Source organism: Mangifera indica, unplaced genomic scaffold (assembly GCF_011075055.1).
Source record: "Mangifera indica cultivar Alphonso unplaced genomic scaffold, CATAS_Mindica_2.1 Un_0100, whole genome shotgun sequence".
NCBI lineage: Eukaryota > Viridiplantae > Streptophyta > Magnoliopsida > Sapindales > Anacardiaceae > Mangifera > Mangifera indica.
The window spans coordinates 84,061-96,302 of NW_025401192.1; the positions used below are offsets into that span (position 1 = coordinate 84,061).

The 12,242-nt window shown below is 31.9% G+C and overlaps 1 protein-coding gene across 3 annotated transcripts; it reads left to right on the plus strand.

Annotated features, from left to right (window-relative positions):
- The first annotated feature begins 5,583 nt into the window (after positions 1-5,583).
- LOC123207750 (transcription factor E2FA-like) lies at positions 5,584-10,721 on the plus strand. Of its 3 annotated transcripts, none has more exons than XM_044625203.1 (15): positions 5,584-5,949; positions 6,778-6,970; positions 7,159-7,212; positions 7,329-7,414; positions 7,500-7,588; positions 7,683-7,737; positions 8,007-8,059; positions 8,138-8,188; positions 8,285-8,333; positions 8,446-8,511; positions 8,598-8,674; positions 8,858-9,089; positions 9,712-9,778; positions 9,906-10,378; positions 10,469-10,721. In XM_044625203.1, exons 1-14 carry the CDS (start codon positions 5,725-5,727, stop codon positions 10,037-10,039), a joined length of 1,431 nt encoding a protein of 476 aa, XP_044481138.1. In that variant the 5' UTR covers positions 5,584-5,724; the 3' UTR covers positions 10,040-10,378; positions 10,469-10,721. The 3 variants fall into 3 exon arrangements, with proteins under 3 accessions (XP_044481138.1, XP_044481136.1, XP_044481137.1); XM_044625201.1 differs by having other exon boundaries at positions 5,585-5,949; positions 9,903-10,378; XM_044625202.1 differs by having other exon boundaries at positions 5,585-5,949; positions 9,903-10,721.
- Positions 10,722-12,242: the final 1,521 nt, after the last annotated feature.

Genomic DNA, 12,242 nt, shown 5'->3' on the forward strand with positions numbered 1-12,242 from the left:
AATTATTATTTTCTTAAGAATGCAGATAAGATATATGCAAACCAGCTACTGGAGGGTCTATCGGTCAATTGAAGCCAACAGTAAGTGACATTTAACGGCTGAACACTGAAGTGAAGAGTAGGAAAAATCATTAAAAGGCTGTATGTAGCCAAGCCCACGTTAGGTGTTTTTGGCCCCCAACCTAACCAAGATTTGCTTGGACTATCATTAAAAGTCTCTTCTTTGCGGCCTTTGTTTATGCTGATACATCTTTTTGAGATCCTCCCCCGATTCGAGCATTATCAGACCTTCCATTGCACCTTCTCTACCGTTTCACCGCCTCGGATTTGCAACAGTAAGTAAAATTTTGTACCATTATTCGATTACATCAATAATTAGTAGTTTTTGAATGAATAATATAATTTTTTATTTTTTATTTTAAAATTTTTTTAAATTAACTTTTTAGCATTGGAATTTTTTCCCTCTCACTTCTTTCTATCAAATCAATAAAACCATTTTCTGTCTGATCTCTTCAAAGTTGCAGTCAGAAGACCACTTTTGGTTGGCCAAAGGCCTATTTCCCGCCCAAATTAAAATATTTACACGTACTTTAATTTTTGTTAAAAATTTAAAAAAATATATAGATAAATTATTATTTATTTAAAAAAAATTTAATTAAAGTTTTATTATTTTTTATATTTAAAAATCTTCTAATTTTTCTTCATTTAAAAGTTTATAAATTTTAAAAAATAATTATTTTACTTCTAAATCTTTAGTTTTTGTTCTTCCTTCTCTAATTACATTTACCATCTAAAGATAAGGTAAAGAAATAAACCATTATTTTTGTTGATTTAAAAAATGAAGAAGGGAAAATGACTATTTATCACCCAATTTTTAGACCATTTGCAAACCTACATCCACGAAAAATGAAAAATTCTTATTTTTATCTATAGACAAACTTTTGTTAATTTTTTCTGTTAAAAAGAAGGATAAAATAGTCGTTTTATTGTTTATATTTAATGTTATAAAGGTTATTACTTTTCACCCCCTTAAGTTTTAGAAACTAAATTTCACCTTTACCTAAAGTTTTTAAACTTTGAAAAGTAATATTTTCACCTCCAAACCTAGGGTTTCCATATTTTTCAAAATGCAGCCGCCCCCCATAACTTTAAAAAAACAGTTTCACCCCCATTCTTCAACTTCATCTTCCGACATAGTCTCCGACCTCCTCTTTCTCTTGGTGCAGCGGTGGTAGTGTGATGAAGAGACGAAGATCTCTTCGTCGCTCCACCCAGATGATGAAGGACGACGTTTCGTCGTCCTTCGTTGCTCGTTGTGTCGTCTAGACTCGACGATAAATGACAACTTCGTCTATTTTTTTAGATCTGGATGACGTTTTGTCATCTAGATCTGGGTGATAAATGGTCATCTTTCATCGTTCTTTGTAGTAAGAGATGAAAGATCGGTGGAATGCGTCAGCCGTCGATGGTGGCTGGAGAAGAAAACAAACTCTATGGGTGAAATATAAACTTTTCAAACTTTGAGGATGGGTTGAGGTGTTAGTTTTTAAAACTTGGAGGGGAGAAATGGTAAAATTTTAAAATTTTTAAGTTTATAGGTAAAATAACGATTTTACCCCTGTCTCTAACTGAAAATTTAGATGACAATTTAGTCATAAGTGAAAGTTTAGATTTTTCATCTTTCATATGTGTGAGTTGAAATTCGGCTAAAAATTGGACGGAAAATAGTTCTTTTCCCAAATGAAGAAGTGTCACCTCTTTATTCGATGTTTAAGCAGAGATGGAGATCTCCTGGACAAATTTGCACTTGGAAGATCATTTTGGTACACATACTCTGAATAATCTGGAGACACAATCTTGGGCGAATAATGGTGGGCACATGTACACATAAATGTATCATCTGAATAATTAACATGCAATAAATTTGGAAATGACATCCAACCTATTGAATTATACAGCTTGTTCCTTCTTATATAGAGGTTTGGTTGATGTCAAAATTAAACAAGAGTAAGATAAGTATCTTATACATTTATTTTCTTCAATCAGGTCTGGTTTGGTCAGTGAAAATGCCCTGCAGAATCATGAAATCCACATTACAATTTGATGATAAATTCGAAACAATTTCCAAAAAATAGATTAGACTGAAAGTCTTGTTAACCGATTTAACCAATCATGTGATATACGACTTTAATTATTAATTATCATTTTAATAAGAAACTTTACTTCTTTTCGGAATTTTACAAAATATAATAATTTAACTCTCTCTATGAATTTTTGCCTACTTTAAGAAATTTAGAGGATATTATTCAAATTATGCCGAGAGTCGAAGTTAGGATTAGATTCGAATCGAGTTTATTCGAGTTTCAGTTAAAGCTCGACTTAAACTAGCGCGAAACGAGTTAGCCCTAAGCCAGCTAGAGCCAATATTTTTGAGCTCGAGCTTAATTGTCAAAGTTTATAAATTAAAATTTTGGATACAAAACGACATCATTTTGACTAATATATATTAAAACGACGTCGTTTTAATAACGAATACTCAAATTCGAAGCTAGCCGAGTTAGAGCTCAAAATCAATTCGACTCGAATCTAACCCTAGCCGAAGTTGACAAATCAATAAATTGATGCAAATAAATTTAAAAAAATAAAAATGTTAGGAATTGGTGAAATTAAGGCCAAAAGACTTGTTCTCACTCAAGTTTTAATACATTCTCAAAGTTTCACCTATAATGTTTAAAAAACCCAAAATTTTATTTGTGAAACAACTATCGTTAAAATTTTCTATTAAAGTTAAAGATAAAATCATTATTTTACCAATAATATTAAAATATATAATTTTATTTCATCCTCCTCCAAAATTTGAAACTCACATTTTACCTTTAGCTCAAACTTTGAAAAGTAACTTTTCTCCCCTAAATCTTTAAGGTTTACTACAAACTTCCAGCGATAGCAACAATAGGGGCTAATTAGTTTTGACATCGATTGATTTTTTGTGTGCCTCCCTCTGCTGTCGTTGTCAATGTTAGACGAAATGCTGATAAAGCCCTGATGACAACGAAACCCCAATCTACAAAAATTTCGATGAATCAGCTCTAGATGGCGAGAATCCTTCACATTTGTGGTTGGAGAACAGGTCTTCGTCTATGATCGTCCAAATTTGAAGTTGAATCAATGGATTTTGGTCGTGCAGAGCCAATTCGATGAAACCTCTTTGTCTTCACGCTTCGACTCTGTTAGGACTTCGTCAACTTTTATCTGGAATCATCGACAATAATAGAGGAAGACACATGAAAAGTCAATTGACATCAAAACCCATTGGTCGTCATTGTTGTTGAAAGTTTATAACAACCCATAGAAATGAGAGAGAGAGGAGAAAAATTACTTTTTAAAGTTTGAAATTGAGGGGAAAATACAAATTTTTAAAATTAAAAAAAAAAAAATATATATATATATATATTAATAAAATAATAATTTAACCTTAATCTCGAATAAAAATTTTAGCCTGTTAATTGATTTAGATGACATTTTAAAGTTTTCAAATGTTATGGATGGTCACATCAATACTGAGATGGGAATAAGACCTTTGGCCTGAATTAAATTGTATGCAACTGATAACGCTATCCATCTTATCGACCTTTACACGTCTTTGATACGTACGTGCCATAAATATTTTTTATATTACGGACAATCATGATTTCTCCTAATGCTTAGATTTTTTTCACAACGGTTGTGGTTTTATTGTGGTTATGTTATGAATTTAAAAGCACAGCACCGGCTTTGCGTGCTGCGTGCGTGGTCCCCTAATCTTGTGCGCTTAGGGTTTTAATGAGCCATGATTAAAATGGAAGGCGCCAATCCATGACAAATAATCATACGTGCTTAAGACAAGAAAGGCGGGTACCCAAACTTTTTTATTTTTCCAAATTGCCTCCAAAAACATTGTCTTAAATGTTGCGAACGATATCAATTTTGTTGAACTTATACGGGATTGTTTGATTTTAAAATTTAAATATTACTTTGATAATATATTTTTTATTATTTTATTTGATTTATTATTAATAAAATATTATAATAATTTTTTATTATTAATATTGACATGATAAATAATATAATTAATAATTTGATTATTATCTTTACCTTAAGTATTAAAAGATTATTAAAGTAATATTGATTTTATTATAATTATATTATTATTTATTAATTTTTGAGATAAAAATAAATTTATTTTTAATTAATATAAAAAATATTTATATTTAAGGTCATTTAAGTAAAATAATTTAATAGTTTTTATTTATTACATTTAACTAAACACAATAATTATTTATATCTATCAAATTTTATTAAACATAGTAATCATTTATAATTTATTTTCAATGTAATCTTTCTATTTTGGTAATAAAACATTATCCAAACTAAACGCCTCCTAAGAGTAAAATTATATGCATAATTTATATATATATAAATAATAATATATTATCAAATAATTTTAAATTAAAGATAAAATAATATCAATTATTTAATAATATATCATTATTTATATATAAAATTGTGCATATGAGTTGCATACATAGTTTTATTGGCAAGAGTAAAATTGAAATTATTTGACAAGAGTAAAACTAAAATTATCTTACTTTCTTAAAGTTTAGGATTTTTATTTGGCTGAAGGACTATTTTTCACCTAAGTTTTAATGTAAAGACAAATACATACCCGTGAAGTTTCAAAAACTCAAACATCCATCTATAAATCAATTGTAGTTCAAATTTTTTGTTAAGACTAAAATAAAATCGTAATTTTATCAGTAATATTAAAATATATATAATTTTATCTTTGAATTTTGAAAACTTACATTTCACCATAGCGTCAACTTTGAAAAGTAACTCCCCTCTTCCCAAATCTTTAGGGTTTCCTCCCTTATTCGGCCCTGATGACGATAGTCGATATTGTCTCTATATTTAGCCTAATTGTCTATTGAGGAGAGAGACCGTTGGGTTAAAAGTGGAGAGGGTGGTGGCCACTATTGCCATTGCCATTGTCATCATAAAAAAGGGAAGAAAACCTTAGAGATTTGAGAGAAAAAAAAAATTATTTTTTAAAATTGATGTTAAAAGGTAAAATATGAATTTTTAAAATTAAAAAAAAAGATAAAATTATATATTTTTTAATAATATTAATAAAATAATAATTTCATCTTTAATTTTAATGAAAAATTTTAACAACAATTAATCTTTGATTTTTATTTTTAAATATACTTTTTTAATCAAGGTTTTGCTGTCAAGTTAGACAAAAAAAATTTTATTTATGAAGGCTTCAGTATTGTTAAAATTATTAAAATGGTAGATAATACATTCAATTTCATGATCTAAAAAAATTAAAATCAATAATTCAACCAAATTATTTTTTATTTTCATTTTTAACATTTCTCATGTATCATTTTTTAAATTTAGAGAAGTATTTAGACATTAGAAAACCAAAAAAATAAAAAAAGATAAGAGGCCGCTTCACAATTTCACAAACAAAAGGGAAAAAATTAAAAATAATTTCCGCAAAACTTCCCTCCACATCTATCCGAACTAAAATTCCCTCCTTCCCTCGTTTTCTTCTCTTCTCCACTTCGATACCTTCACTTTTTTCTTTTCAGATCTCATTTCCTTTCCTTTCTACTCTTCTTTCTTCATTTTTTTTTTAAACAATATTTTCTTTTATTTTCTTCTCGTAATTTCTTCCTCCATGACCGGCGTCGCCGCTAGAGCCTCCACTTGCCCGGCTCCGCCGCCCCCCAACGCGCCGCCCGCAGCCGTCCCGATCGTTCCGCCAATAAGGCGCCACTTGGCTTTCCTTACCACCAAGCCTCCGTTTGTTCCTTCCGATGATTACCATCGGTTCTCCTCTTCCGCCGCAACTGCTCGCCGAGCCGTCGATCACGAACCTGAGGCTATTGTTGTTAGATCTCCTGTTAGTTTTTATTATTTTAACTTACATTTGTTTCAGTGAATTCTTTTGCTGTAATTCTTAATTTGGAAGGCTTTTGTTCTTGTATAGTTGTTTTGTTTGACTTTGTGAATGCATTGGTGCGTTTATACTCGATGTTTTTAACATTAAGTTAAAATTTAGTTGTGGTTCGTTTTTGTTTTCGTTGATTATGAAGTAATGGCCGTTTATTTGCTTTGATTATTGGGGTTTTATTGCTTGATGACAATTAAATTCAGTGGAGTTCAGCTTGTTTGTTTGCTGATTTGCTTAAAATACTGTGCAGTGAGTAATCTAAGCGCTGTTATATTGCCGTTTCCTTTGATTAGGAGTAACTTCATGTGTAAAATTCTACATTGCTAGTGTGACAATTGCTAAGTCAGCATGAGGCCTTTTGATTTGAAAATTTTGAGAGCAAAAGTGTGAGGATCATGTTGCCATCTTGTTTTGTGAGAGCAGGTTATTAAAATTCTCCTGTGATGCCTCGAATTATTCAACATTATAATTGGAGGATCTTCACATTTGTTGATCGTCCTGGTCCATGCCTGTATGTTTCTGTGGTTTCTGTAACTATGATGTGGGGCTATGATTAATGATAGTGTCGTCTGGACACAATATTAGTGATCACACAGTTGAAATCATCTATGTGATTTAACAGAAAATAGATTATTAAGTAGTATCAATTGTGTTTTAATAAGCTTTTCTCTGAAGTAGGCAATGCATAGGTTTAAAGTAGAAATGTTTTACTGCTTGTTGTTTACTTTGCTAGCTTCCTGTTGTTGATTGATCTGGGGTCCTGCTTATGTTTGTCAGCAAGTAAAGAGGAAGAATGGAACGAATGACACTGGGATTGAATCTGGTGATTGGGCTAGCAGTCCTGGATTCACTAGCTTATCCAACTGTCTATTCCAGACACCTGTATCTGTGAAAGGGGCAAGGGTAAACAACAGACCAAAGGCCACAAAGGTTAATAGATCCACTCCCCAGACTCCTATGTCAAATGCTGGTGAGAAACTTTATGTGTTGTCATTTTAGGATTCTCTTATCTGAGCATTCTAAGAAAGCAACTAATTTAGATGGTGTAAATTAAGTGTGTTTTACTACAGAAAAAATTGGGTTTTAAGCTGAGTTACTATTACTTTACCAACCAAATCAAGTGGTGAAATACTAAAAGTAGTTTATGTTAACCTGCAGGTTCCCCGGCTACTCCTACTCCAGCTGGAAACTGCCGTTATGACAATTCCCTAGGTAATCCTGAAAGTTTTGGCATTTATGATGACTCTTTATATTCCATATTAGCTACTTATGTAGCTCTGAAGCTGTTATCTATTTCAAGGCTGACAATAAATTGCTTGCATTTCCAGGTCTTCTGACAAAAAAGTTTATTAATCTGATTGAGCATGCTGAAGATGGTATGCTTGACCTGAACAAAGCTGCTGAAACTTTAGAGGTAAGCATCTAGCTCAGTAATCATGTTTAGGGCTGACTCACATAATGTAGTAATTGATGGTCCTTTCTCTTATGGATTAACATAGGTGCAAAAGAGGCGGATATATGACATAACAAATGTTTTGGAAGGAATTGGTCTTATTGAGAAAAAGCTCAAGAACAGAATACGTTGGAAGTAATTTCTTTTATAAGATTTTGACATTAATTTTCTTTTATTTTAATTTGATATAAGACATGGGAAGATATTTAACAATTGATCAAATTATTAGGGGGGTTGATAATTCAACAACAGGGGAGTTGGATGGTGATGCCTCTATTTTACAGGTATGTGAAAATAGATATTCATATTTTGTCATGCAGAGAATGGCAACTGCTTTTTCATTTGTTACTATTATCATGATGTGATTGTTTAGAAGTTTCTGTGTTCCTTTATATCAATTTGCAAATTTGTCTGAATATCTTGCATTGCTGACTCATCTACTCCCTCATTTTTTGTAACATAATAAGGGGAACCAGAAATCGAAAGAAAAAGAGCTTTATTTTATTGGCTTTTCAAGATGGACAGGATTTTATCTGATTGTCTTTTAATGCAGGCTGAAGTTGAAAGTCTTTCCTTGGAAGAGCGCAGACTAGATGACCAAATTAGGTGGGTTATTCTCTTGCAAGCATGGTAACTTTGATGAAGTGGATCTCTATAATAATGTGGATTCTTCAACTGTTGCAGGGAATTGCAAGAAAGATTGAGGGGTTTGAGTGAAGATGAAAACAATCAAAAGTAACTCCTCTTCCTCACCCATGTGCCCTGGTCCTGTTAATTGCACTTGTGTTTATATGCACAGATAACATTTTGTTTTCTCTATAACTCTTCCAGGTGGCTTTTTGTGACCGAAGAAGATATGAAGAGCATACCCTGTTTCATGGTTAATCTTTTTTTGGCACTACATATTGGATGCTTATCATATTGTAGTTTGACACTAATGTCAAAATGTTTAGCTTGTCTGAAATTTAACATGTTTTCATCAACTCTGGCAGAATGAAACCCTAATTGCAATCAAAGCTCCCCATGGAACTACACTTGAAGTCCCTGATCCTGATGAAGTAAGTTGATAGCTGAAAATTTAAGGGGAATTAGTGTCATTTACTATCATGGTGTAAGTAATGCATGTGTCATTGCTGTACCACAGGCTGTTGACTACCCACAGAGGAGATACCGGATAATTCTTAGAAGTACAATGGGCCCTATTGATGTATACCTTGTTAGGTAATTTTGCTTGCTGTTAGGCTGAGATTTTCTTGTGCTCTTTGACCTTTCATAATATTTAATTACACTGATTGTTGGGTGATTTACAACTTGAGATACTTAATTGCTTATTATTCTTAAATTTTTTGTTATTACTGAGTCATCATTTTCTTTTACTTCTTTATCTTTTTTGGTGCTCTCCAGTCAATTTGAGGAGAAGTTTGAGGAGATGAATAGTGCTGAGCCACCTGTAAGCTTCCCAACTGATTACAGTTCAGGGTTTAATGAAAACCAAGTGAGGGAGATGGTCCCTGTGGAGAGCAGTGGAAATGAAGTTGAACCTCAGGCACAACAAGCTCACCAAAGGTGCTCTGATCTTAATTCTTCGCAGGATTTTGTTGGGGGAATGATGAAGATTGTTCCTTCAGATGTTGATGTAAGTGCAGTGACAGTTAGTAATCCTTATCGCTTTATTGTAAAGAAATATTTGATTTACATGAGCAATATTCAATTTGTCTGAAGTTATTTACAAGTTAGGAATCAGAAGCCATTTTGATAAAGATTGAAGTTTCGGTTGAGTTGGGAAATGTCCTTTACATGGCATTACATCTGAGATTCAGATTTGAAACAGATTTCAAGCCAAGTAGTCAAAAGCCTGGACATCTTCAGTTATCCGAAGATGCACCCTAAGATGGTGACATTGGGATTATGTCATACCTACTTGGTGTAACTTAATGATTTTGTCTTCTGATCTACATTCTCTTGTTGGCTTCTGAAGTTCATAAATACTGCACAGGGATCAGATTGCTTTAAATCTTGTGGTTTATCTTAATTCTTTTGTGGCAGATGTCTTGTTTGAAACTCATCTCTGAATATATTTTAACTTCTCATAATAGTCATAAACTATCAGTAACTGAAGTAAGTACATGGAGTTCTTATCAGAATATATTTTAGATCTTTTAAGCCTATCACAATGAATGAAAGATATGTTATTCTTTGAGTTATTTTTTTTCTCCAATTCTTAGATCATTGACATACATGTCTCATTCTTGTTGCAGAATGATGCCGACTATTGGCTTCTTTCAGATGCTGATGTTAGCATCACAGATATGTGGAAGACAGACTGTATCCTTCATCAAATATATTGCTCTTCTTTCTTTTATCTATATCTCCTTCCCTCTATGCGTTCCTCTTATTTTCCTTCTTTCAATTCAAAAAACAATTGTTGAATCCTTAATTCCTACACTAGCAGGTGTTGAATGGGGCGGAGTAAATATGTTGCACTCTGAGTTTGGGATGTCTGATGTCTATACTCCTAGGGCACAAACACCGCCTTCTAGAATTTCCGAAGTACCATCTTCTGACATTAACTCTACCAGAAGATGATAATTTATCTATTTAACAAGCTAAATGAGGAGACTTATCTCTGATCCCTACAGTAACATACCATATCTTTGAGTTAAGAACACTAATGAGTGAACAACATACAACTGAGGAATTTCTGGAAGAAGTTGACAGATGAACAGGAAGTTATCGCTGTACTTACAGCTAGAGTAAAATTTTGACCCATGGACTAGCATAAATAAACTTTATATTGGAATATTAAACACATTTTTTTATGAGGGTAGTGCCTTTGATTTTTTTATTTGAAATATGAGAGGGAGCAATATTTAAATGTTGTAATGCAGATAAACTGGGAAAATTATTGCCTAAGGACGATAACAGGTCAGTAAAATCTCTGCCTGGATTTCTCTTATGTATGATGTTGAAAGTAAATCATTGGTATATTCTTTGATTTAAGAATTTGACTTACAGATTAGAGCTGATCTTTTGGCCATGTATCCGTTTGCTCAGACTGCATATTACATTTTGAACAGTGACTTCTATTTGATATTGTGCCATTAAAAGGTGAAGTTTTCAGTTATCCCTAGAAGATGTAAGTTTACTGCTTCCATAGGTTTAACTTTTATTACTGTTTGCTGTTGAAGTTGAATTGCTTTACAGACTTTATTAAACTTACTTTAAAGGTGGGAATTATTTTAGTATTGGCGCGAATAGCATTATCAAACCGATAAAGCGGGGTCAATTATTAGATAAGTATCTACAAACTTTTTTAAGACTTTAGTGATTATTGTAGCAACCTTTATTCTACAAGCTATTTGTACTAGGCATTTTGCTAGGCCCCGTAGTGAAAGAAAACCTGAAAGGAGAAAATCGAGAGACCACAAATTAAAAGCAATCACAATTTCATTTATTGGTTGGGGGACCATAGTAAGGTCACTGCAGTATGAAAGTCAACAACAAGCGCTCACTCTTGTTTTTGTCTTGTATTTCGACTCATGGGTCATCTTTTGGTAAGGATCTAGCTTATCACCATTCACGGTTGAGATGTGTTGGCGAGACTTTTGGCACATGCCCTCCCTGAGGCTAATTCTCATATGTATACTTTTGTGTTTGATGGTAAACGATAACTACGACGGACTCGCTTTTTTGGCTGCGTCAAAGAAAAGTTTAATTTGACCTTTTCATAAATAAAACATAGCAATTTAAGTTTGATGACCCAGCTTTTACAAATTCAACTTATGCTTTAAATGTCTGACAAGAAACAGGAAACAATATTAATTTTTTTAAGCTTATTTGATATGTTGATAAATTAGAGTAATATAAATACATACATACATACTATATATATATATATATATAATATATATAATATATATATATATATATAGGGAAATTTCTTATAAGAATTATTGGGTTTTGCCAAAACTCATTAAACCAGCCATGTCTCGGTAACCTAACAATGACAGAATAAATCAAATATACAATTATAAAAGGAAAGTATATAATTACTCATACAATATATTTTTAGAGTAACATATAAGAGTGGTGTTTGTAAATTAAACTTTTGACTTAATTGATTTAGTGATTATAAGATTGGTTATTGAATTTAAAATTTTATTTATTCAGTATGGTTGATTTAAAGGAGTCGATTCGGTTTAGATGAGGTTTTTTATAAAAAAATTAACATATAGGAGTTTTTTTATTGTTATATAAAAAATATTCCATACAGTTGCAAATTGATGGGTGCAAAATGTGGTGGTATCCATTACTAATAATTCAATTCCTCTGTATAAAGAAAAATAGTTTATTTTTTAATAAATTAAGAACTCTGTGAGTATTAGTTCGAAAGATAAACACGGGGCACATAAGCAAAATAGTTTGATCTTGATGTGTTTACTGTTTTGTGATTTTGGCCCAAATTAAGCCTCTTCCATTCTTCTGACCTTTCCCTTGTATTATTAATGAAGTTACTTAACGAGGATTAAGTGCGTGATAATGAACAATGACAATATGACATATCAGAGAAAGTAAAAAAGGAAAACTAGAGCCCCTACCTATCCCATCCATTAAGAATTTGATATTCATCAATTTGGAAGTAGCTGTAATTGTTCAATTTCTCTTCGTGTCTCCATCTCATTTGTTTTAAATATTATTATTACTCCAAACCACTCCTATATATCTGCTTCCCATTTGGTATCACTTTGGATGATTATTCATTGCCATTTAATGTTTTATTATATATATA

What these genes read in the sequence shown, in the direction of transcription:
- LOC123207750 (XM_044625202.1), top strand. Translation starts at nt 5,725, where the DNA reads ATGACCGGCGTCGCCGCTAGAGCCTCCACTTGCCCGGCTCCGCCGCCC. An exon ending in CTATTGTTGTTAGATCTCCT is followed by an intron (nt 5,950 to 6,777) that starts GTTAGTTTTTAT and finishes TATGTTTGTCAG; the next exon opens with CAAGTAAAGAGGAAGAATGG. An exon ending in AGAGCATACCCTGTTTCATG is followed by an intron (nt 8,334 to 8,445) that starts GTTAATCTTTTT and finishes CAACTCTGGCAG; the next exon opens with AATGAAACCCTAATTGCAAT.